General features: G+C 38.9%; 1 protein-coding gene across 6 annotated transcripts in view; it reads left to right on the top strand.

Moving 5' to 3' along the window:
• The window catches only part of DOCK4 (dedicator of cytokinesis 4), a 525,542-nt gene that overhangs the window by 251,899 nt on the left and 245,886 nt on the right, over nt 1–27,757 (top strand). For all 6 annotated transcript variants that reach the window (XM_054559683.1, XM_024249890.3, XM_054559685.2 and 3 more), the window contains 4 exons: nt 2,026–2,122; nt 7,102–7,250; nt 11,874–11,958; nt 18,988–19,139. In XM_054559683.1, the coding sequence (XP_054415658.1) occupies nt 2,026–2,122; nt 7,102–7,250; nt 11,874–11,958; nt 18,988–19,139 (483 nt within the window). The remainder of the gene's footprint in view (nt 1–2,025; nt 2,123–7,101; nt 7,251–11,873; nt 11,959–18,987; nt 19,140–27,757) is intronic.

The raw sequence follows: 27,757 nt of genomic DNA, 5'->3' as shown, positions 1-27,757 counted from the left end.
TTCTCACAGACCGAATTGCCTGTATGTTCTTTCTTGTGTCTTCAGATCAATGTAGGACTGTTGGAGGTCAATTAAATTATAGTTTACGGACAGGGAGGCCACTTCTGTATTGTTTAATTCCTACTGAGGTCATGTCACTTTTTAAATGTTAAGTAGGATGTCAAGTTTTCCTGGAAATTCAGTGTTTCCTCCTTGACCTTGTATAGGATCATTTTATAATCTCCATCTCCAAATATTCATCATTTAAATTGCAACAGCTGCTTCAAAAGCAAAATAAATGTACTACTATTTAAAAATGTCATATGCAGACTTAATAAAAGGTTCTGTATCTGTCACAGTTTATATATTACTGTTTACTTTTATTTCTAGTTTAAAATCCCAGTTTTACATTTTCAGCTGTGTTTAAGCTCTAGAAAGAAGGAAAATATTCATAGGGCAAGTATTTTAGCAGCTCTGTGAAATGAGGAGATGAAACTCTTTTGGGAAAAGAATCAAGGCAAGATTTTAGTTTCCATATGTCTGACAAGAAGATTTTACAAAAGACAATTACATATACTTTGGACATAACATGAAAAAGGAATCACAGAACAGTTATTAGCCTCATGCTAAGAAGTAATTTCCCCCTGATCATTAGACAACACGGTTCTGTGTCTAATATGTCATTACTTTCTACATATTAGATGTTTTCTTGAGAAAAATATACTGAAATAAAGAAAATAGTCTCAATCAATATATCAGTAGCATTCTTTGGGAAGCAGTGGTAGTAATAGTCACTTAACCACTTTCACCTGCACACACACACACACACACGCACACACACACACACACACACACGCACACACAAAGAAAGAATTTGAAAAAAGAAACTGGAGATGAAGATTATTATATGCCAAAGGTAGGATACAGAGGACAAATTAAATCTTCTCAGCTGGGCGCGGTGGCTCACACCGGTAATCCCGGCACTTTGGGAGGTTGAGGCAGGCAGATCACAAGGTCAGGATATCGAGACCATCCTGGCTAGCACGGTGAAACCCCATCTCTACTAAAAATGCAAAAAATTAGCCGGGCGTGGTTGCAGGCGCCTGTAGTCCCAGCCACTTGGGAGGCCAAGGCAGGAGAATGGCGTGAACTTGGGAGGCGGAGTTTGCAGTGAGCCAAGATCACGCCACTGCACTCCAGCCTGGGTGACAGAGCGACGCTCTGTCTCAAAAAAAAAAAAAAAAAAAAAAAAAAATCTATTTCCCCCATCTGCTCATGCATATTCTCAACTTCAGGACCACCATACACACCCTACTAGATATTGATATAAATATTTTGCAATGATAGTTTCTGACTTTTAGAGAAGAAATGAGAAGACTATGTTACTCTAATCAGAAAGAGGAACATTTTGGAACGAATATTCAAATATCGATGATGTCATAAGCCTTAGGTTCTATGCTGTATGATAACATCACTTAGAATACTAATCATTCCTCATGGTCCTAGTTTGCAAATAATAAAAATTAAGTGTTACTGAGATCAAGGGAGTGTTCAATTAGTATCTCAGTGTCTAGTTACTTATAACACTGAGTTAGTTTGGATGCCCATAGCCATCATGTCCTGATGATTGAATGGTGTTCCTTTTACTCTCTTTGAGTCCTATAGTCATAGCCCTTGGAAGGCAAAAGTCACCTCAGAGTTTATGTAGCCCAGTGACCTCATGTTACAGACGAAGGCTTTTGGCCTCAGGTTAAATGAGTTGCTGCCAAGTTGTGAACTGGTACTGGAGGGCAACCCTTCTGATGCCGTTCCTTCTTCACCACACCGCCCCAAATTGATCTGCTTGAAGTGGCTGGTCGTTCTGGTATTGTCCTACCACAACCCATGTAGCATTCCTCACATTAACTTACAACCAGATCCTGGTTACTGTCTGTAGAACGAACAATAGCTAGGCAGCTTTCTTTCCTAGTTATCTCTTAGAGTATTTAAAACAAAATTGTTGTCTATGGTATTTACATATATACTTTTTCTTTTTTAATTTCACAGACAATTTGAAATGGTTATTCCCACTGAAGACTCTGTTATCACAGAAATGACATCAACATTAAGAGACTGGGGAACCATGTGGAAACAACTCTATGTGGTTAAGTAGCTTTTTAATGACACAATTTTTCGGGTAAAGAATTGTTTTAAGAAATACATGAACATGAGTAAGCATTAACTAATATAGCACCTTCTGCAAGTCTCTAGGACTCCTTGGGGATATAGATATTAACAAGACAGTCTTGTTGCAATCTCTGTGTCCACTGAGCATGGGTTTTGTAAGTTATTTTTCAGTACCACAGGAATATAAAAGATTATTTTTCTGGCATCTAACCAAATAGGATGGTTTACAGGGACCTATTGTGGAGCCTCCTGAATATTGTTAATTTTCAGGGAAAAATAAAATTCAAGACAATTTTGGTGGCATTGGTATTTTATCAAATTCAAATTCTATAAGTAATTCAAGTATAATGTAAATGACAGACTTCTTAGCTAGTATCAATGAGAATACTCTAAATATACTAGAGAAAAGAATGTTTCTTAAGGGGAAAAAGGATCTGTGTTTTGCAGATACATAGTATATAGTTATTTACTTACTATAAGTAACCACATTGGGAACTTATGTGGCAAATCCCATGGTAAATACTCTTTGATGCAGTATCTTCTTTAATCCTTATTACTACTCAAAGAAATAATAATGATGATCACATCCAGCTTATAGATAAGAAAAATGAGGTACAGAGAGTGAAGTACTCACCCTACATCAAGTAATGGGAAAGTGGCTGAGCTGGGGTTCTGGTGTGAATATGGTGCTGTCACTCTGAACCCCACTGTAACTGCGGAAGTCTGGGGGTGGTGAAATATTGGGGAAGACCCCATGCTATTTCTTCTTTTATTTTTAAAGAAATTTGTAGAACAGCTTATCATTTGAAGGCATGAATTCAAAATACAAACGTGTACTTACCCTGACAAAATGATTTAAAACAGCCTGTCAAAGAAAAAATCCAAATTAGTGAGGGACACTGGCAGAATGATAGTGTTTATTGTCTGTTACATCTAAAATGCAATAGGATATTTCATTGAGGCAAGAAAATCTTACAAAGTCACTAGTGAAAACCCTTTGATGTTGGACTTCTCTGATTAAACCCTCCTGGAGCCGGTAGCTTTAGAACTCACTATGAAAATCCACAAGATAACCTTAGGTGAATTGGCAGAGCATAGGTTTTGTAAATAACAAAGTCAAGATAACCGACCTCGAGGGCTCTGTGCTAGGGAAGTGCAAAGAAATGCAGATCTGCTTTTTAAATTTTCTTTTTTTTTAATGTTGGAAAGAATTCAAAATCCAAGTATTATTTCACTTAAAGTAACATTGTGCATGGCACTAACATGGAAAAAGAAACTATTTGAAATGCTCAAACCACTGCATTCTAAATACCCGACATAAGAGTTACAAAAATAATGACAGTGTGAGTGTTGTCCATTAGCTGAACTAGAACACAAGCACTTTTCCTTTTATATAGCTACTAGTGGGGAACAAAGTTGAATTTCCTCTGGATTCTGCCTTATCTAGCTATTTTTACCTGTGTTCGAGGTTTCAAATGTCTATTTTGGGGACAGACTTTGTTGGTTTGAAAATCTATGTGTTGTAAACTCCGTAAGTAAACTCCTCTCCTTCTAGTGTTCTGAATAATTGGGAAAGAGATAATTATCTAAATGTTTCCCTGGACACTGGAATGGTAGTCAGTTACATTAGAAACAAATATTAAGTTTAACTCAGAGGTATTATATTTTTGACACTAGGAGTGAAGCTACCTTGGCCATGTCAGACCTTTGGTTTCTCTTTTCCTAATGTAAATGTTTTGTGCCAAATGTTTTGGTTCAAGTTCCTCATGCTCAAGTGTGTTTAGATTATTGTCCATCCTCTTTTCCAACAGTTTTAAGGCACCTAGCTTCTCTACTGGAAGATGTTTGATGAGGGCCATAATATTTTATAAATTGTTAGCAATTTATATGACAATGCTTAGCATAAAAGCACATGGTGAATGCTTGAAAAGTGCTAGTTGCTCTTTAAATAACGTTGCCAAGGACCTAAATAATGGTCTCTAAAAATACCACTTAATAATCAGTAATGTAACCACAAAAAGTTTAGGAGAAATATAGCAGCCATCTTTTACTGAGTACTTTTGTGCCGGCCCTGAGCTGGACATTTTACATCTCTCTTTCCTGGGGCTCTGCCAGGCACTTTTGTTTGTTTGTTGTTGTTGTTGTTGTTGTTGTTGTTTTTTTTGAGACAGAGTCTCACTCTGTTGCCCAGGCTGGAGTGCAGTGGTGCAATCTTGGCTCACTGCAAGCTCTGCCTTCTGCGTTCACGCCATTTGCCTGCCTCAGCCTCCCAAGTAGCTGGGACTACAGGCGCCCACCACCATGCTTGGCTAATTTTTTTGTATTTTTAGTAGAGGCAGGGTTTCACTGTTTTAGCCAGGATGATGTCGATCTCCTGACCTCATGATCTGCCCACCTCGGCCTCCCAAAGTGCTGGGATTACAGGCGTGAGCCACCTTGCCCGGTGCCAGGCACTTTTTATTCTCGAATCTTATCAATGATAATTTACCTAGGGTCTCATGCTGAAGCCCGAATCTAAATCTAAGTCTGCTGCTGCCAAAACCTGTACTGTTTTCATTTTAAGGCAAATAAAAGCTCATCGCTTTCTAAAACACTAAAATACTCTCAATTAACTTATGCTATTTTTTTATATGTTTCCAGAATCTCTTGATATTGTTTTATTCCAAGTGTTTAATATTGTACCCTACCTGTTTTCACTTAACATTAAATCAAAAGCATTTTTCATATATCTGAATAGCCTTCATAACTATCCAATATTTAAAGAATCATGATTTTATGACTAGATGTTCAGTTGTAGAACTTTTTCTTACACTAGTAGAGTAGGTTTGCTGGCCAGGCCTGCAGTATGTCAGCATTCTTGCCACACCTGGGTTTTCTTCCCTTAATGGAGAGCTGACCAACTGATTTTCAGCTTTATAAGGGATCCTGCAACCTTTTCTTCTTAGTGTTCTCTTAAACTTAAGTACTAGAGATGACATCACAGAAAATCAAGTCCATCCTACTAAACAACTACAGAATGCCTTTCCCAAGAGCAGGCAGGTGACTTTCTCCCTGTGACAGTTAGTTCAAAAAGGTGCTGTGTCTCTTCTTTGCTACATGAGATTTGACTTGTTTAATAACTTGATTATATAATTTTATTGACTTGGGTGGACTTTTCCTTCCTACACTGACTTCCTCAAGTGTTTGTATCGCCTGTACAGAATCTACCTCTTGAGATCCACAAAAATTAACATGTGTAAATCAAGCTATTCATTCATGCATTCTCCAGCTGTTAGGGATACACAGGCAGGCAGCCATGTGATTGGGCACTTACAGCCATGGGGAGGACATGGACATTGAGCAGTTAATTACAAGAATATTGTGTTACAGTGGCCTTGTAATGGCTTCTATGGGAGTGTATAACATGAGTTAAGAGTGAGAAGCAATAGAAGAATGGGCTCAATAGAGTGCTTTCGGAGTTGAGAGAGAAGCAAGATGATTTATATTGAGGAGGATCAGGGATGGCATCCTGGAGAATGCTTTTTGTTCCTCTGGCAAATTCGTCTGACCTGCACATCACGTGAAAAATTCAAGACACCAAGTACTGAAAAAGCAGATAACACGTCACTACTTTTTAAAATAAAAAATACGTGATAACTGAATATCTTTACCCATCACCCAGAATTTGATATTTCTGGCAGCTTACAGCTGTAGAAGACTTTAGATGGATGTTAACCTCAGTACTTTCATATCACTACTCATGAAGTCCACTCATAATTTTTGTAGAAAGTAAAAGCATAGCTGCTGGTTAAGAAAGACAAAGGGTAAAGACTTAGATAAGATTTACTCTATTGTCTCTGGGGTAAGGGATATATATTTTGGTTTTGGGGAAGAAACAGTATTTGTAGAGGGCTCATTCTGGACAAAGCTCAAAGCAATAACAGTACTCTAGTACTAATAACAGCTAATACATATTTTTTCTGGGCCAGGCATCATTCTCAGAGTTTTAATAACTCATTAATCCTCACAGCAACCCTGGGAAGTAGGTACTATAATACCTGTTTTACAGGTGAAAAAAATAAGCACAGAAATGTTAATGAATTGTCAAAGCTTTTTTAGCCAGTAAATGGCAAAACTGAAATTCAGATTGAAGTTGTTTGGCTCTAAGTAAGTTGATATTCTCTGCCACTGTGCTGTAGTGCTATCTGCACAGTTGCTACCACTAATCCATAAAACAGCCTTGCAGAAAGAATGTGCTGCCCGTGTACAGATGACAAAATTGATACTTAAAGTCTGTACCACTAGTAAGTGACAAAACCAGGATTTTAACTTGTCTTCTTTCCAGTAAACCACAGAGCTTAAATGAATTCCACAGGAGATTATCTTGACTCTCCATGATTGTTTTAAAAGTAAGAAAGCATTACCTTTTTAAAAGTCTAAATACTGGCCCGATAATAGCAGTGCATATCCATCAATGAATGAATTTTGTGCCCAACTTCTGACAGGGGATCCAATAAAGTATTGAGACCAATGTGCAAGAAATATAATTGGAAAACAGTGTCTTCCATTTCATCAGCTTTAGTTGCATGCAGCCATGGCACAAAGAAGGGAGAAAAGAATGTGAGCAAAAGTGATCAGGGAAGATTTCCTGATGGAGGTGGAAGTCAAGCCGAGCCTTCTTGGATAATAGCATTTGAGTAGTGTTTAAAAAATAAATAAATAAAAGGAGCACGTGAGAAGTAAAGTTGCATTTCTGGACATGAGAGCAGTGTTGTGAAACTTAGATGAAGCATATAGAGAAGGCAGCGAGTGTGTTTGAGGACAGTGAGCGAACAGTTTGTCTATTAATGGACATCTGTCCAGAGTGGCAAGCACCTAGTGGGTAACCAGAATGGGCCTCTTCCCTTTCCTTTTTGGTTACCCCACAACTCAGTATGGGTACTGACTGCCAAATCTCCACATTTGTGTATTTCTTAGCGTAATGAAGGCGATCTCTTCCACCGGCTGTGGCACATCATGAATGAAATCCTGGATCTGAGGAGGCAGGTGCTGGTGGGCCACCTCACCCACGACCGGATGAAGGATGTGAAGCGCCACATTACTGCCCGGCTTGACTGGGGCAATGAGTGAGTACTGAGCACAGGGCGGCCTCTAGTAGGTGAACACAGTGGAAGTGACATAGGCCTGAGCCAGAACGTGGTAATGTCACTGGAAGCAATCCTATGGGCTTTTTCACGTTTCCTGTTTTTGGAGGCTTAATGCGAACTGTCATTGATGGAGCCGAGAACCATTTCTTCTCAAGCTGGTGTAGGCACTGAAATGTCGTTTGTTGTCTAGTATCATATGTGGCCTGATGGTGTGGGCATGCTCATGGAAAATGAAATGTTCACGGCAATGAGTTAGATGTGGCTTCTGGCTAAAATGGATCTTGTTCTCAAATAGGCTTTAGGTTTGGCATGTGGATTTGCTTTTAAAATATATCTTTTCCATATCATGGTAATAGGTCACCAGTGTAATCCGGAGGGAGACACTAATGTTAACAGCTTCTGTGAAAAGTCTTATGACAAGTGCACTGGTGGGGCCTTTTGTTATTGCTGTGATTAGTCCTGTACATACATATTAGCTACTTTGAGGAGCTGCTTGAGAGAACTCAGTAAAAAGCTGTTCTTGACCGAGATTTATTTTTAAACAAAACCGTAAGTGACTAATTTAAAATACCAGCCATGTACTGAAATGGTAAATCTAATCACTGAAAGCTCTGACCAAGGCTGATATTGTACTAAATGTGAATATTAACATAGAAGTGAGAAATTAGAATAAGCCACCTTTGACTGAGATCCTAGGGTTGCATGAGGTTTAGGTTTAAAGCAGTGACATGGTTCCTTAATAACCCACATGGCCCTATCCTCCCTTCTTTTCCCTTCTCCAAATCCCCATTTGCTATTTGGACCTTCAGAGGATCTTAGGGCAACAGAAAAAAAAGGAAAGCAGACAGAAATGAAGAAAATCACAGGAAGTGAACCACGGGTAAATTTGCCTCTTACTGAATGTGGAAAAACCAATTTGAAGCAGAATGCCCCTTCCCATTACCATAGGAAATCACTTTGTCAGAAGCCAGGTTTGATTCTTCCCAAGATGTTGCACACTCTGAATGTGAATACCCAGACCTACTAATAGATTTTTAAACCTCCATCTCACTCAGAGGACTTCCGGTATTTTGTTGAATAGGATGTGCCATTCATCTTTTTACAGACAATAAATAGAAGAGCCCAATTCATTTATCTCTAGAAGATTCATTCCTGTGAGAAATAAAACAGGTACAAATGTGGAGGGGCAGCAAGAGCACAGGACTGGGGCTCTGCTTTCTTAGGACCTGAAGCAAATTCCTTAACCCTCTTCATGTCAGTTTCTCATCTGTTGAAGGAGGAAGTTGAACTAGAAAAAGCGCAAGGGCGCTTTCAGCTCCAGGATGACATTTAAAACACGCAGCACCTCCTAACAGATTAGACTTGCCAGCCATTTACAGGGAACTTCCTATCCTGCCATGGGAATGAATTTCACAGGAGATTATCTCGAATCTCCATTATTGTGGAGTGGGAGGGGTCCTTTGGAGCGAAACCTATGCTGCCTAATATTTATTTCTTTATTGTTTTGAAAAACCTTTGAGGATTCTCTGAATTATTTTGGGTCTTAGTCATTATGCTGGTCCTCATTTATAGGACTAGTTTGTAAACAGGAAGAAAGTTGGAGGAAATTAGCTTATCCAGAATAACATAGGAATGGAGATCAGGCAAGAAAATGATACTTCTTCAGTTTTATGAAAGAAAATGATGGCAGAATGAAAAGGGGAAGGAAGGAAAAACATTAATTATGACTGAATCATGACTCAGTTTTTGACTTAACGAAAGTTCTGGCTTGTACTTTGGGCAGTTCTGTGGCTAATTTATGGTAAGTTGGTAAAACATTGATGCATGAAAATGAGCAGTATAATTTATTTAGATCATCTTCAACTTCATGAATTTTCTGAGCCATGATTCTGGTTTCTTTGAAATTCTTTGACTATTTATTTTAAAATAACTTAAAGTACAGAGATTATGAATTTACCTTATTCCTTTAAGTATACATTTGTTTTCTTATTGAATAGTGCTTATGGAAAGCAAATTAAGATAATCTCTTGCCTATTAAACTAGATGAAATTGTCCTGCAAAATAAGCTGCCAGCACATAAATCTCTGGATAAACATAAATTAAGAATGTGTTCCATCTCACGTTGTATATCAAACTGTTGAAGAGTAGTGAAGAGAAGCCCTCTTGATGTGGGAAGCTTAGGAAGAAGAGATCATTAATCTCATTTCCTAACAGGGCCAGCAAAAGAATTGTTCTTGCCTGGGAACCTCAGACAGCACTAAAATAATGGTACATGTTTCTGTTGCCCATAGAGTCCTACAACACGATGTTCTTTGACTTTTCTGCTAATATTATGTGGGAGGAGGCAATCAGTTAATCCTTTCTTCTTGATGTCACAGAGTAGTTTAGTGACTGAGTTGATAGAAAACATGACGCTCTCCCTGTGTGATCTCCTGTCATCCTCTCTCTTCCCTACTTGCCTCATTTCTCCTTATTCTTTGTAAAGCACTTCCTTGATTCTACTCTGTGGGCTAGGAAACCTCAAACCATGGGAAGATGTACTTAGGAATTAACAAAACCAAATAGAAACAAATAAGACTCTTCACATAACCAGGACGCCAGGAAGCTAACAGAAGCTGAACAATCAAGACTATGGGAGAAAAAGACTTGTAGATTACAGGTTTCTGAGGCTGCAGAATTTCTGCACTCATTCTGCAGCCATGTAGGTCACCTGTCTTCACGTATCTTATCTTCCTCCTGCATGTGACTGATGTCTGAATTTCCAAGTTCAAATTCTCAAGGAAGGAATCTTATTGACAGCCAATGTCTAATATTCCTGTTTGGGCTGAGCATTTTATACCAGCCTCTCATAAGCTGCTGGCCAGTCTTTGGGTTATTTGTCCTTAGGTCAGGTGCTTACCCATGGTCCAATCAGGTGTGGCTCAGGAAGGGGAGATGGTCAGATGACTACCTTGTCTGCCACCACCACTCCCAGCAGAGAAAGTGGGTAGCGCAGCTTCTCATAGAAGGAGCTACGAGTAAGACAGGTATCACTGTGGTTATATGCCCTCTTTCATTTGCTAAATGATCTTCATCAGCAATATTGACCCAGTGTCAGATGATGACTTAACACTGTAGTACGGTGGTTCTCTTTCAGAAGGGAATGGAGAATGGAAAACAGACCCTATCAGAATCCCTGGTGAGATGTAGCAAGGGGGAACATGGACATTTTGAAAACAAATCACAGTGCTTATTGTGAGTTAAAAATTCAACTAACATTAAATAATGGGTGTGTGAATTTTTTTCTAGGTTTCCCACAGAGAAACATCATTTAGGAAAATTGAGAAACTGTTTTAGTATCTGAAAGACAGCTCCTACTGTCAAGGAGGTGACAGCTTTCTAATCTTCTTAAGAACAAATAGCCCTCAGGGTGGCTGGGGCAGTGCCTGGCTTGAAGTAGGTGCTGCATTAATAAATTTTACTTATGAAACCTTAATGAGATTTTGGGGAAGGGCATGGAAGAATTTCAGATTTTTTTAAAATACAAAAGTAAGAAAGCTGTGGTTCTATAATTGGAAGTGTGATGCCAGAAGGCTTCTGTGTTAGAAAGAGTGGTGATGTGAAAGGGATGCAGAACAAGTGATCCTCAGAGAACTGAGCATGCGGCCTTGGATGTGGCGGTTGAGGGGGCTCTGCTAGAGAAGAGGGTATCTCGGCCTTGATCGATAGGGCATTACTCAGGCATTGTGTAGCCTTTGAGATGATCATGGAGGGTTAAGGAGATGAACAGAATTGTGTGGCATTGGTGTCAGCATTGTACCATGGGTGCCCTGGAGGGGATTATGCTAGGAAGGTCACCAGAGGGAAGCTAACCAGAATAGAGTTAGACTCATGTTCCTCTGTTGATGGGAAGACATCACAAGTCAATTACCATACTTGGTACCTCTGAGGCTGGATATAACCTTAGAATACTTCTCAGCACAGCAAGCCACATGTCAGCCACAATGAAATCTGACATAAAGGGTTAAACTATTCTGCCAGCCCAGGCCCAAAACTCTTCCCCCATTTCCATTTCCTGCCTTTATTGAGTTTCTCCTAACGACTGACCTCAGAATTTGCTGTAAATAAGGACCATGCACAAGTTGCCAGAGATTCATATAAGAAACATGTTGACTCTGGGCACAGCTAGGTATACTGGTGCTAGGTCAAATTCTAAAGACCAAATTTCCTTACCCTCAACTCCAATTTCTAGAACCAAATGATGTCTAGCTCTAGTTTCCATTCGCTCCAGTGTGGAAGGCCTTCTCTTGTGATACTTTGAAGGGCGCCGAAGGCTCCACACCATATGGTGCTAAGGCCCCCAGGGGCAGGAGCACTCCGCTGAGAGTGCCAACCCATCCCTCCTGGATTTGCTTGTCTTTCTCACCTTCTATGTTTCAAGTTTTGCCCAGTGTCCAGTGGAGTTATATTGTCTACCCCAACTGTGGTAACAAGTCATGCAAGGTGAGAGAAGCATGGTGGGTGATATACCTAATTTCCAAGTGATGTAGTGAAAAACCAATTGTTTTTAACATATTTCGTGGAGGTAACTTTTCCCCCAAACTTTTGCAATTTGTTTTCTAGACAACTGGGACTGGACCTGGTGCCTAGGAAAGAGTACGCAATGGTGGATCCGGAAGACATCAGCATTACTGAGCTCTACCGATTGGTAGGTACAGGAAATCTTGGCTCCCAGTCTCCCTGCTGATTTTCTGGTTTCCATGGCACTCCTCATACTTGCTTGATTTTGTAAGAACAGGATGTTCCAGGATTAATTTAGAGAGAGTAAAAAGACTTGAGAGCTGAGGTGACCATGCCCTCAGTACAGTACTGAGACACTACCTGTCTAAGAATAACATGATATTCTCCAGTGGGCCCGCAATGCCCAGGCACCAGGAAGTCAATACAAAGACGTTTTCAGTTCTTTTGCAAATCTTTCTACTTTTTGTCTAGTGTAGTGAAATGCTTACAAGTCACACATACTTATCTGTTGTGTTTGAGGACCATGCTGTAACTAATGGTGTTTCGTCTTGGCTCAGCAGCATGTTGACCCTCCTCCTGCCCCTATTAGCTCTATATACATATAGTGTGTGTGTGTGTGTGTGTGTGTGTGTGTACGTACATAATAGCACTATATACACCAACTACTGAAACGGTCTCCTCCTTAGTCTTCAACTGCTGGACTTACACCTACCCTTCCCTGACCCCAATCCATTCCTAAGTACTGAATCCCGTGAATCATCCTAAAATATTTGATCATATAGTCCATCATGGTCTCACTTATGACTTGAGTTTTTTTTCTAGTTACATGGTAAGTTAAAGTCCAGTTTTTTTGCTTGGCATCCAGGTTCCCCAAGTCTGGTCCAATCTGCCTTCTTTTTAGCCTTGTATTCTTAAAACTGTATGAAATGTACCTAATATCTTGATATTAACTAAGTTCTGAGAATCCAAAATCAGAGAAGAGGGTAGTTGGGATGGGCTTTCAAAGACCATCACCCTAAGCATAATTGTACTTTGATCTCATTACTGCTGCTTCTTACCATAAAGTTCCAAGAAGGACTGCCTTTTGGAAATAGTAGACTCCTTTTTGGATGATCCTACCTCTTTTGGCGTATCTTTCCAAGCTTATTTTTCTGAGAATAATGAGATATTCTTAACCTGAAGATTATCCATATCTGAAAAATGTGGAGGAAAATTTCAGTAAGTCCACTGGGGATGTATCTGATTTGAGAAGGCAGTTCTTAATATTGCTTTCAGATTTTTCCATGATCATCAAATTGACGTTCAGATTATCTACACTTCATTGTGTCAGTTGGAATCAATTCCATTTTTTAGGGGATACTCTTAATTGTATATTGAATTTCTTCAGAGTGATGTTGTGTGCTGCTTGCCTTCATGACATCAGTGCTAACCAGAGTATCTGGCATGTAGCGAGAACATAGAGGTCAGTTAGTGGGAGGCAAAGAAGGAAAAATAAGAGCATTCCAAGTTAAAGTCATCACTGCCTCTTAGCTTACATAACAAATATAATCTGTATAGTTTGTCAGTCATATCCTCTGATGTGGCATCTTTATTTTTGTTCATTTATTTAACTTATTGAACATCATATTCTCTCATTTTTAAGAACATCTCTCACTTAATTTTTAAGTTCCTTTAGGGAACACACTGTATATACCTCTATATGTTCAAGATAGTCTTGTACAGTGCTTTTGCACTTAGTAAGCACCCAGTCAATGCTTTGGAGATCATTACGGTATCATGAAAAGACTGTGGATTATTGGCTCCAAACAACTACATTTGCAATCTATCTCTTTCTTTTACCAGTTATTTGGGTCTTGGATTTATTATTTAATCTCTCAAAGCCTCAGTCGATTCATCTACTAAATGGGGAAATAATTATTTTCATGTTTATTATGAAGATTAGATAAGAAATATATGTAAAATGCCTTTCCTTGACAGATAATATTTGCACAACACATAAGCATTTAGTCAGTTTTCATTCCTTTCTTATCTTTATTTCATCTGCATTGGAGAGCCAACAGGGTAAAAATAATTGATGCCTCATATTAGGGTTAGATTTGGCTGTGTCATGAAATAAATAAAAAGCAGAAGCTAAAACATGATAGAAATTTATTTCTTAAAGTATGCAAATTTAGAAACAGGAATTTCTGGGTTTGGTTGTGGTTTTATGGTATGAAAAGAGCCTTATCTTTCTGCTACATTGAACATGGCTTCCATCACCAAGAACACCTCTAAGTACAGTATAGCTGCAAGAGTTCTAGCCATCATATTTGCATTCCAGGCAGTAGGAAGGAGACAGGTTTCTCTCAGTTGATTCAAATACTTTCATGAACCTTCCTGGAAGTTCCGCACAACACTTGCACTTAACATCTCATTGGCAGAACTTAGGCACACCGCTGTATTTAGTTGAGTATGTCAGGTATTGGAGAAACAATTGATGTGACACAAATATGTTTTATTTTCCTGAGTTTGGTTTTGTGCGTATGTAATTTTGTCTCTGTTCTTTTTATGTAACATTATATATAGGATGGCAAATTGATTTCACCTCTTTCAGCATTCCAGTTTATTGGTGGGTGGCTGCCTAGAGTTCAGTGTTGATAAGATTCCAGGGTCTTATCTAGGGTCTCATTGATTAGCAATGTTGGCCATTGGTGGGAAAGACAGCAGGAGATATTTTAGTATGTTACAGCTCAGATCCTAGTCCAAAGTCTTCCTTTTACAGATGAAGAAAATAAAATGTGATTTGACAGGAAAACTTATTTTATCCTCAGTGCTGGTTGCACTTGACTGTTTCCAAAACAAAGACAATAGCCCAAAAACAACTCAAATAGTTATAAGCTTCAGAGGAGCATGTGCTTTTCTTTAAGGCAGTTGCTTTTTCTTTTTTCCTTTATTTTTCTCTTCAACTTCTATTTTAAGTTCCGGGGTACATGTGCAGGTTGTGCAGGTTTGTTACATAGGTAAATGTGTCCCATGGTGGTTTGCTGCACAGATCATCCCATCACCCAGGTATTAAGCCCAGCACCCATAAGGCAGTTTCTTTTTCAAGTTTCTGTTTGTATCCTGGCCTAGCAATAATAAGATTCTCTGTAGCCCTGGTGTTTTTCTTTGTTCAACATCAAAGTGACTGACTATTGATTTCACCAGAGAGAGCTGGGAGGCACCATCACCAATCCCTTGTTGTTGTTTGGCAATTTATTGTCACTTTGGGTCAAGGACCGCAGCATGGACGTTAAATGGCCCAGCACAGAAGACATTTGATTAATTGTTGCTGCTTTTCTTCTTTTACTTCTTCCTAGTCAGTGTCATGTTTGAAACACAAGTGTTTGCATCTTACTAAACTCATATTGCATCATTAGAAAAAAATGTCTCACTTGAGTTTCTTGATAGCCCTGTTAGCAGATCTTTCTCACCTAATTGTGTTCATTTAAGCAGTAAAAGTGCTAAACTGTGCAGTGTTAGCATATGTCCACTTAGATATTTTTCTTTAGTGCCAAAGGCAAGATTTCAATCCTTCTATAAATAAAGGGAACCTTATTAGCCAGCTTCTCTGCTCTTTGTGCCTGCAGGTTTCTATCTTTTTAGAAACCTTTCTTGGTTTTGTAAGATCATGCATCTGCTTACTCTGCAATTCTTGGAAGGTTAGACTAGCAGATCTCAGAGGGAACACAGTGGTTCTCACATGCAATTTCAACCCAAGGGGGTATTTGGCATTGTCTGGAGACATTTTTCGTTGTCACAACAGGAGATGGGAAGGAGAGGTACTATTGGCATCTGGTAGGTAGAGGCTAGGAAAAGCTGCTAGATGTCCTACAAAGCCCAGGACAGCCCCCACAACAAGGAAATATTCAGCCTAGTTGTCAATAGCACTGAGGTTGATAAACCCTGGTGTAGACATTTCATTCAATAATTAATGCATTATTTGAAGGTTAAAAATTTGAGTCAGTTAAATAAATCTTGGGATGAATCTGTTTCTTCCCCTAATCAAAGAGCTAGTTCAACTGTTAAGCACAGTTAGAGTAACTGATAGGTGCATTTGTAGCCACAAATTATCTCAAGCTCTTGAATTGTGAACTTGACTTTTTAATTTAATTGTAATAATACTTTCACAGAGATTTTTTAGGAGTTTGCCAAAGTACTGAATTACCAAGAGAAAAGAAAGTAATCATAACCTACTAAGTCCAAATGGGTCCTAGACCTGAAAGAATAGTGGGGATGGGAAGAGGGGTATTTTCAGTGCTAGAGTGTGCCAGATGTGAGGGCCCATGTTAAATGTGCAAAGGCTAGAGTCAGGCAAGCTTATTACTAGCATGCACTCAAAGAACAAAAGTTCCAAGGCCATAATTACTCGAAAGACGCAACAATACATTGTTTAGTTTGCGGTGATTTGCATCTGTCTGCACATGATCCTGATCAGTGATTCTCAACCCTCATTGCCCATTAGAATCACCTGGGGAGCTTTTAAAACTACCAGTCTCTGGACCCCAGCCCCTAGAAATTCTAATTTAATTGTTCTGAGATAAGACCTGGGCATAAGTATTTTTTAAAAGCTCTCTTGGGGACTCTAAACTGCAGCTAAGGTTGAGAACCGCTGATCTAGATATATTGGATTCGTTGCATCAGTAAAGGAGCTAATTTTTCTCCTCAGTTCTTGTGAATGTCATGATTGGCGCAGGGAACTTTGCACTGTTTGAGGTTAAGAGAGGATATCTCCTTAAGGTCTATTCTTTTCATGAGGTTTTTACATCTGTTTCTGTAGCTCTGGCCTTTAGTAGTCATTCGGTTCTTCATAGTAGCTTGTGCTCTGTTACCCTTTTAAGTAAGCATATGTTTTTCTTTTAAGTAAATCAGTAAATAAGTTAGCAGTTCTGGCAGGGTGGAGGGGGGATGGGGAAGCCTCGTTAGTTAGAGATGTATTTTTATGAACATAATGATGCCACTTTTGCCACAGTAAAAAAAAAAAAAAAAAAAAAAAAATTGTTAAAGCACAAAGTAGAGCAACCTTTATAGAAAACAAGGCAAAATCGTTCTTTTTTCCTACAGTTAGAATATTTTTCTCCAGGAAACTGTGTTTAGTAATTATAGCCCACACATGCCTCAATGCTTAGGTCTACTTTTAAAAACAACTTACTTACTCTCTACTTTTACAAAGAGATTCCCAGTGTACCTGTTGAGTATACAGTGATTATAGATGAATTTAGCTAAATTTTTTCCACCCTTTGCTTCTCAAGTAGTTCAGAATAAAAGTTTTAACTTCTAAGCATGAAAAAATTCTAGTGATTTTATGTTGCGTTAACACTTGTAAATTTACATGACATTTTGGCTTCATTTGGTCATTCAGTAGTTTTTGAACTCAAAGGCATAAAAAGATGGCTAATGTAGACATAGGGTCATTTACCTTATCCCTCAACACAGGCTATGGCTCTGTTACAATGAAATTGAAATCCCTGAACTATTTTTTTAATTGTCAAAGTGATCCAAAAGAGGTAGTTTTGTTATTAGTCTGTGCTATGAAAGTGATAATCTTCTACATTCTTAGCACCTGTTCTATTAATACACAAGCCTAGCCACGTGTTTTTCCTGTGCTCTTATCCTGAATCAGTGTTACTCGAAGTGTGGTCCAAGAAATGGCTGGACCGTGAACTGTTGGTCCAGCTATACAAATGACAAGTAAATGATTAGAAACCTTTAGGGCATTTTGACATTGCTGTGGCATTTTTATTGTATTTCATGAAAGAATCAGTCTGCAGTGAATTATGGGGAGAAACAACCTGGTCCCTCACTGCAAGCAGTGTGAGGAGCCCTAACCTAAATAGGTAAATCCTGCACCCTCCTTACCTCTCAGCTAAAGTGCCATTTTCCCAGGACGCCTGCCCATTCTCATGTCAAATCCCCACTTTTATACTCTCATCATAAACTGGGTCTTTAGGCTGGGCGCAGTAGCCCATACCCGTAATCCTAGCACTTGGGCAGGCTGAGGCAGGAGGATCGCTTGAGTCCAGGAGTTCAAGACCAGCCTGGGCAACATGGTGAAACCTTGTCTCTGCAAAAAGTATGAAAATTAGCTGGGTGTGGTAACACGTGCCTGTAGTCCCAGGTACTCTGGAAGCCAAGGCAGGAGGATCGCTTAAGCCTGGGAGGTAGAGGCTGCAGTGAGCTGAGATCGTGCCACTGCAGTCCAGCCTAGGCAGTAGAGCAAGATACTCCCTCAAAAATAATAATAACAGTAATCTGGGTCTTTGCTTCCATTCATCACAGTTGCAGTTTTACATGTGTATGTGTGACAATTTTGTTCATGTCTGCTTCCCCTAGTAGATAGATGCTCTGTGAAGGTGTGAACTGTTTCTGTTTTTACTCATCATTGTGTTCCCAGGGCTTGGTACATAGGAGATACTTGAATGTATGTTGGATGAATGATCATCCCCCATGTTATCCTCCTTCCTGGACTCGTGAATGATTCTTTTTCTCCCTCAGCCTGTGGGAACTCACATCTTGTCTTGTTGCCCAAGTTGAGCCTGGACTGGCTGTATTGAGGAAGGGATTCAAGGTGGACATAGATGCTATTCTTAGCTTTAGACGCCTTGCTGGCTTTCCTAGGTCTCTCCCTACAGCGCCACAGCAAGTTAGAAACTATTATTTGCCACAGCCTGTCTCAGACAACTACCACAACTTTACAATTTAGTATAACCTAAAAGAACTTTTAATTATGAGTAATGAGAAGTTATAACTTAGATATAATTTAGTCTGCTTTTTAAAAAGATGACTAATAATTTGTTCTCATCTTGGGAGCTGATAAGGGAGCAGAAGAATCCTTTGAACTTCCTGCTTCCTGAATCTACTCAGTGAGTTGTTATTTTAACATTAATGATTTTAAAAATTCTTCAAGCAAGGTTCCTTGATAATCTATAAACTTCACGGTTTCTTATTTTAGAAGTTAGAAGAAAATTTGGAATTTAACATCCAAAGTTAAATTGGATATCTTCCAGACTATTTCTATGTCCATAGTCTAAAAGACATAGAATGTATATTTTGCTGTGGATTTAGATACCAAATCCACAGCAAAATAAAAAGTTATGGCATAGGACATCACAGTTACCTCATAGCTAACTAGTTTGTTGGGTCCTATTATTTCCTTCAGTCCATGCTGATCATGTTTTTGTTGGGGGGTGTCATTCAGATGGAACATCGACATCGGAAGAAAGACACCCCGGTGCAGGCCAGCAGTCACCACCTCTTTGTCCAGATGAAGAGCCTCATGTGTTCCAACCTGGGAGAGGAGCTGGAGGTCATCTTCTCACTCTTTGACAGTAAAGAGAACCGGCCAATCAGGTAGCTGCATGTGGCGATAGGGTTTCAATGTCTTAATGTTAGAATGGTGGATATTTGTGATTGGCAAGCTGTAAGATATTTATCTTGTATACTTTTTACTCCATCAGCCTCAATTTTCTCACCAGTAGAACTCTGAGTTTCTAAGCTGCCTGTTCTTTGGATGTTTCTGTGAGGGATGATGAATGCAGCATTCTTTGAAAAATTCAAAAGGGCTATAGAATCAGAATAATTGATATTAAATGGAAGTATGGCATGGATATCAAGTCTGTTATTTGTTTTAATTATTTTGTATTGGTAACCTAAAGAAGATACAGATTCTCTGGAGAAGTTTGCTTATCACAGTCAGCTTGCTGTAGCTTTCAGATTTTCAGTAAACCATTCTGTTATTCTTATCCTATCTGGATCAAATGGTTTAAACAGACAACTAAATACTTAGAAACCTTCCCATTAAAGTTTCAGAGCTTTGAGATGATAACTAATTTTCACATATTTCTTTTTCTTTCTTAGTTCTCTGAGTCTTACGTATTAGAATTCTCTTTTGGTTCTCTTTTCTCTTTCAGTATTTAGGAAAAGATATATGGTGTATGTTTTGGTTGTTATTCGAAAGTCTCAACTCCTATTAAAACTTTTTTGTCTAAAATTTTTAATATTTGTTTTAAAGTTAAACACCAAACTTGCCATCGTTCAAATTAAAAATTTCACAGATAAATTGAGAATTTGAATTGAATCACACAAATCACACACAATGACCCAACTGTACCATGCTTTAAAAAAATGCTTTTCAATAAACATTAACAATTTTAGGCAATACCGAGTCTCATATATATATAATACACACACACAGACACACACACACATATATATATACACATATATACACACACACACACACACACACATATATATATATATATTTTTTTTTTTTTGAGATGGAGTCTTGCTCTGTCGCCCAGGCTGGAGTGCAGTGGTGTGGTCTTGGCTCACTGTAACCTCCACCTACTGGGTTCAAGTGATTCTCCTGCCTCAGCCTCCTGAGTAGTTTGCCTAGCTAATTTTTGTATTTTTAGTAGAGATGCGGTTTCACCATGTTGGCCAGGCTGGTCTCGAACTCTTGGCCTCAGGTGATCGCCTGCCTCAGCTTCCCAAAGTGCTGGGATTACAAGCGTGAGCCACTGCGCCTGGTCTATTATTTTATAAACAGAAAATAATCTTGGAGTAATTCTTTTCTGGTAAAATAGTTTTCTTTTTCTAGGGAATATGTGTGAAGTTTATTTTTAATGCAGTTACAGCCATAAAATCTTTGTTGAATTAGCTTATATCTTAGTCATTATCTACTAGTAAGTGTACTTTTTATTTCTTGACAGTGGACTATGTCCATAGAATTTAGAAGGTGGTGTTTTTGTGCACCAGGGACAAAATTTATGAGGTGTGGATATAACAGTAGTAATACAGTTTTAAAATCTACTTTCTACACTGTTAGAGGAATTGGATCAGTGTGTTAAAAGAACTTTGCCTCTTTACAAATGAGCACTACTAAAAAGGGAAGTAAAAGGCATGAAAAACTGATCCAAGTTACACTTTAGAAATGTGAAAGATTATTTAGAGATAATATTTGTTTATATGTTGGAGTGTGTCTGGTTTATGGGTAGTTTAGTTTATAAAATATAACATTGTATAATATGTGATCTCTTTAATATGCTTTTTAAACTATATGGAATGTAAAAGGAAGAACTGAAGTTATTCTTTTGCTCATTTCTGTTAAACTAAAGTTTTTTTTGTTGTTTTTGTTTGAGACAGAGTCTTGCTCTGTCACCCAGGCTGGAGCTCAGTGGCACATTCTTGGCCCATTGCAACCTCCACCTCCTGGGTTCAAGTGATTCTTGTGCCTCAGCCTCCCAAGTAGCTGGGATTAGAGACACCCGCCACCACGCCCAGCTAATTTTTGTATTTTTAGTAGAGATGGGGTTTTGCCATGTTGGCCAGGCTGGTCTTGAACTCCTGGCCTCAAGTGATCCCCCCCGCCTTGGCCTCCCAAAGTGCTGGGGATTATAGGCATGAGCCACTGTGCCTGGTCACCTGTTAAGCTAAAGTTTTTGTGGAATACGAACTCCCCTTTGCCACTAATGCTCAAATTGCATTATCATAGGATTGTACTAATTTGGGATTAATATTAGCTTGTCTCTAAATATCATCTCTTTATAAACATTTTCAAATTTTCTCAAACATTCTAAATAGGTATTGATCTTCAGAGTGCTCCTTATTTTATTCCTATATCCTTAGCAAAAGTAGGATAATAACCTGGGTACAGGGTCCGCCAAAATGTTGTGTTTGTGTTCCCCAAGTTCAAGCCAGGAGCTTTGTAGTTTTCCTGGTGTGTAATGTGGCTGGGCTGCCATGCCTGCCTACTTCCCCCGGTCTCTCCCTCCCCTTTTCCCTCTGTCACTTCTGCCTTCACCCTCCCCTTTTGTCACCCTCCTCCCCATCCCTTTTCCTTCCTCCTCCTCTCTCTGCACCCCCCCACCTCACACACACACACACACACACACACACACACACCCCTCTTCAATATCCCACCTGATCTGTAACGATCCTAGGAGAAATCAAGTCAATCCCTTCCCACTGCTTCTCTTGAATGCGTTTGGTTATCTGTGGCTCTCACCTCTCAAACTCACAATCACCATAAAGGTGATTGGCAAAAGAATGAATAAGTATCACAATATGTGCTTAATAGATGTTTGGAACAGCCTCAGATTTATCTTCTTGATGTTTCTGAGGCCTCAGGCCACACAGTGATTGTTTTCTTTTAGGAAGGGTTCAAAACCTTGTAATGAGTCAGTTTGGTTCAAACTGCCGGGAACACAGGGCAGTTCACCGTCCCTGCATGAAGAGGCCTTACGATGTACAGATCTGAAGACTGGGCTTGACTCTTGTCTCTGCAGTTGATGGTGACTCTGCAGCCCTGACCCCTTTACTTCCTTCTATTTTTTTCTTTCATCTTGGAACTGCTAACAGTTCTTGCTGCCTTCATCCCACCTGGTGTAGGTAATGAGTATCAAATGTCTGCATCTTCTCAGAAAAAAGTACTGTGAATGTGAGGTGTGATTTTAAGGCATTGTTATATTTCTTCTTATTTGTGAGTGTTTTAAAATTTTGTATTTCTTTTAAACTTTTTATTTTAGAAAAATTTCCGACATATATAGAAGTAGACTGTTGTAAGGAACCCTTATGTACCCTCCACCAGCTTCAACAACTGTCAACAAAAGTTTGATCTTGTTTTAACCACATTCCTTTCCAATTTTTGTCTTTACCCCGAGATTATTTTGAAGCAAATTCCTGACCTCATAACATTTTCAAATGTAAAAAAAAAGGAACTCTAAAGGAATTATCATCTAAAAAATTAATATTCCTTTAACATCATCAAATATTCATTTGCCATTGGATTCAGATTCCCCCTATTGACTCATAAATATTGTTTTACAAATTGTTCAAATTGAGATCCAAATAAAGTCCATATGTTGCAGATAAGTCTTATACATAAATTTCAGCTCTAGCTTCCCTCTTCCTCTTAAATTCCTGGAACTTATTTGTCATTTGGTTTATTTCTTTTTGAGAGTTCAAAGTCTAATTGCAAATGTTGAAAATCAGTGGACAAAAGATGGTATAGTTAAGTGAATGCTTGTGTTATTAAATAGGAGGGTTAGTGCTATAATTTACAAAAAGTAAAATGCCAGAGGAAAAGAAGTCAGTATACGAAAAAGATACTTGCACACTCATGTTTTTAACAGCACAATTTGCAGTTGCAATAATATGGAACCAGCCCAAATGCCCATCAATCAATGAGTGGATAAAGAAAATGTGATTTTATATATATGCGCCGTGGAATACTAGTCAGCCATATAAAAGAGTGAAATAATGGCTTTTGCAGCAACCTGGATGGAATTAGAGACCATTATTCTAAGTGAAGAAACTCAGGAATGGAAAACCAAACGTCGTATGTTCTCACTCATAAGTTGGAGCTAAGCTGTAAGGATGTAAAGGCATAGGAATGATACGATAGGCTTTGTGAACTCCGGGGAAAGAGTGGGAGGGGGATTAGGGATGAAAGACTACACACTGGCTACAGTGTACACTGCTCAGGTGATGGGTGCACCAAAATCTCAGAAATCACCACTAAAGAACTTCTTCATGTAAAAAATTAAAAAAAAAGTAAAGATAGAAGGACAGAGAACTAGAGATGTGATAAAACGTATAAGTGTTAATGATAGGAGAGAAGAAGGCTTCAGACGATCAAATTACTCCGAGCTACGGGAGGATATTCAAACCAAAGGCAAAGAAGTTGAAAACTTTGAAAAAAATTTAGAAGAATGTATAACTAGAATAACCAATACAGAGAAGTGCTTAAAGGAGCTGATGGAGCTGAAAACCAAGGCTCGAGAACTACGTGAAGAATGCAGAAGCCTCAGGAGCCGATGCGATCAAATGGAAGAAAGGGTATCAGCCCTGGAAGATGAAATGAATGAAATGAAGCGAGAAGGGAAGTTTAGAGAAAAAAGAATAAAAAGAAACGAGCAAAGCCTCCAAGAAATGTGGGACTATGTGAAAAGACCAAATCTACGTCTGATTGGTGTACCTGAAAGTGACGGGGAGAATGGAAACAAGTTGGAAAACACTCTGCAGGATATTATCCAGGAGAACTTCCCCAATCTAGCAAGGCAGGCCAACATTCAGATTCAGGAAATACAGAGAACACCACAAAGATACTCCTCGAGAAGAGCAACTCCAAGACACATAATTGTCAGATTCACCAAAGTTGAAATGAAGGAAAAAATGTTAAGGGCAGCCAGAGAGAAAGGTCGGGTTACCATCAAAGGGAAGCCCATCAGACTAACAGCGGATCTCTCGGCAGAAACCCTACAAGCCAGAAGAGAGTGGGGGCCAATATTCAACATTCTTAAAGAAAAGAATTTTCAACCCAGAATTTCATATCCTGCCAAACTAAGCTTCATAAGTGAAGGAGAAATAAAATACTTTACAGACAAGCAAATGCTGAGAGATTTTGTCACCACCAGGCCTGCCCTAAAAGAGCTCCTGAAGGAAGCGCTAAACATGGAAAGGTACAACCGGTACCAGCCACTGCAAAATCATACCGAAATGTGAAGAACATTGAGACTAGGAAGAGACTGCATCAACTAACGAGCAAAATATCCAGCTAACATCATAATGACAGGATCAAATTCACACATAACAATATTAACTTTAAATGTAAATGGACTAAATGCTCCAATTAAAAGACACAGACTGGCAAACTGGATAAAGACTCAAGACCCATCAGTGTGCTGTATTCAGGAAACCCATCTCACGTGCAGAGACACACATAGGCTCAAAATAAAAGGATGGAGGAAGATCTACCAAGCAAATGGAAAACAAAAAAAGGCAGGGGTTGCAATCCTAGTCTCTGATAAAACAGACTTTAAACCAACAAAGATCAAAAGAGACAAAGAAGGCCATTACATAATGGTAAAGGGATTAATTCAACAAGAAGAGCTAACTATCCTAAATATATATGCACCCAATACAGGAGCACCCAGATTCATAAAGCAAGTCCTGAGTGACCTACAAAGAGACTTAGACTCCCACACATTAATAATGGGAGACTTTAACACCCCACTATCAACATTAGACAGATCAATGAGACAGAAAGTCAACAAGGATACCCAGGAATTGAACTCAGCTCTGCACCAAGCGGACCTAATAGACATCTACAGAACTCTCCACCCCAAATCAACAGAATATACATTTTTTTCAGCACCACACCACACCTATTCCAAAATTGACCATATACTTGGAAGTAAAGCTCTCCTCAATAAATGTAAAAGAACAGAAATTGTAACAAACTGTCTCTCAGATCACAGTGCAATCAAGCTAGAACTCAGGATTAAGAATGTCACTCAAAACCGCTCAACTACGTGGAAACTGAACAACCTGCTCCTGAATGACTACTGGGTACATAACGAAATGAAGGCAGAAATAAAGATGTTCTTTGAAACCAACGAGAACCAAGACACAACATACCAGAATCTCTGGGATGCATTCAAAGCAGTGTGTAGAGGGAAATTTATAGCACTAAATGCCCACAAGAGAAAGCAGGAAAGATCCAAAATTGACACCCTAACATCACAATTAAAAGAACTAGAAAAGCAAGAGCAAACACATTCAAAAGCTAGCAGAAGGCAAGAAATAACTAAAATCAGAGCAGAACTGAAGGAAATAGAGACACAAAAAACCCTTCAAAAAATAAATGAATCCAGGAGCTGGTTTTTTGAAAGGATCAACAAAATTGATAGACTGCTAGCAAGATTAATAAAGAAAAAAAGAGAGAAGAATCAAATAGATGCAATAAAAAATGATAAAGGGGATATCACCACCGATCCCACAGAAATACAAACTACCATCAGAGAATATTACAAACACCTCTATGCAAATAAACTAGAAAATCTAGAAGAAATGGATAAATTCCTCAACACATACACCCTCCCAAGACTAAACCAGGAAGAAGTTGAATCTCTGAATAGACCAATAACAGGAGCTGAAATTGTGGCAATAATCAATAGCTTACCAACCAAAAAAAGTCCAGGTCCAGATGGATTCACAGCCGAATTCTACCAGAGGTACAAGGAGGAGCTGGTACCATTCCTCCTGAAACTATTCCAATCAATAGAAAAAGAGGGAATCCTCCCTAACTCATTTTATGAGGCCAGCATCATCCTGATACCAAAGCCTGGCAGAGACACAACAAAAAAAGAGAATTTTAGACCAATATCCTTGATGAATATTGATGCAAAAATCCTCAATAAAATACTGGCAAACAGAATCCAGCAGCACATCAAAAAGCTTATCCACCATGATCAAGTGGGCTTCATCCCTGGGATGCAAGGCTGGTTCAATATACGCAAATCAATAAATGTAATCCAGCATATAAACAGAACGAAAGACAAAAACCACATGATTATCTCGATAGATGCAGAAAAGGCCTTTGACAAAATTCAACAACCCTTCATGCTAAAAACTCTCAATAAATTAGAAATTGATGGGACGTATCTCAAAATAATAAGAGCTATTTATGACAAACCCACAGCCAATATCATACTGAATGGGCAAAAACTGGAAGCATTCCCTTTGAAAACTGGCACAAGACAGGGATGCCCTCTCTCACCACTTCTATTCAACATAGTGTTGGAAGTTCTGGCCAGGGCAATTAGGCAGGAGAAGGAAATCAAGGGTATTCAATTAGGAAAAGAGGAAGTCAAATTGTCCCTGTTTGCAGATGACATGATAGTATATCTAGAAAACCCCATTGTCTCAGCCCAAAATCTCCTTAAGCTGATAAGCAACTTCAGCAAAGTCTCAGGATACAAAATCAATGTGCAAAAATCACAAGCATTCTTATACATCAATAACAGACAAACAGAGAGCCAAATCATGAGTGAACTCCCATTCACAATTGCTTCAAAGAGAATAAAATACCTAGGAATCCAACTTACAAGGGATGTGAAAGACCTCTTCAAGGAGAACTACAAACCACTGCTCAAGGAAATAAAAGAGGATACAAACAAATGGAAGAACATTCCATGCTCATGGGTAGGAAGAATCAATATCATGAAAATGGCCATCCTTCCCAAGGTAATTTACAGATTCAATGCCATCCCCATGAAGCTACCAATGACTTTCTTCACAGAATTGGAAAAAACTACTTTAAAGTTCATATGGAACCAAAAAAGAGCCCGCATCGCCAAGTCAATCCTAAGCCAAAAGAACAAAGCTGGAGGCATCACACTACCTGACTTCAAACTATACTACAAGGCTACAGTAACAAAAACAGCATGGTACTGGTACCAAAACAGATATAGATCAATGGAACAGAACAGAGCCATCAGAAATAATGCCACATATCTACAACTATCTGATCTTTGACAAACCTGACAAAAACAAGAAATGGGGAAAGGATTCCCTATTTAATAAATGGTGCTGGCAAAACTGGCTAGCCATATGTAGAAAGCTGAAACTGGATCCCTTCCTTACACCTTATACAAAAATCAATTCAAGATGGATTAAAGACTTAAATGTTAGACCTAAAACCATAAAAACCCTAGAAGAAAACCTAGGCATTACCATTCAGGACATAGGCATGGGCAAGGACTTCATGTCTAAAACACCAAAAGCAATGGCAACAAAAGCCAAAATTGACAAATGGGATCTAATTAAACTCAAGAGCTTCTGCACAGCAAAAGAAACTACCATCAGAGTGAACAGGCAACCTACAAAATGGGAGAAAATTTTCGCAACCTACTCATCTGACAAAGGGCTAATATCCAGAATCTACAATGAACTCAAACAAATTTACAAGAAAAAACAAACAACCCCATCAAAAAGTGGGCGAAGGACATGAACAGACACTTCTCAAAAGAAGACATTTATGCAGCCAAAAAACACATGAAAAAATGCTCAGCATCACTGGCCATCAGAGAAATGCAAATCAAAACCACAATGAGATTCCATCTCACACCAGTTAGAATGGCAATCATTAAAAAGTCAGGAAACAACAGGTGCTGGAGAGGATG

This window comes from Pongo abelii, chromosome 6, assembly GCF_028885655.2.
Source record: "Pongo abelii isolate AG06213 chromosome 6, NHGRI_mPonAbe1-v2.0_pri, whole genome shotgun sequence".
Taxonomy (NCBI): domain Eukaryota; kingdom Metazoa; phylum Chordata; class Mammalia; order Primates; family Hominidae; genus Pongo; species Pongo abelii.
The sequence above is the reverse complement of the archived record's forward strand: the minus strand, read 5'-3'. Positions and strand labels throughout refer to the sequence as shown.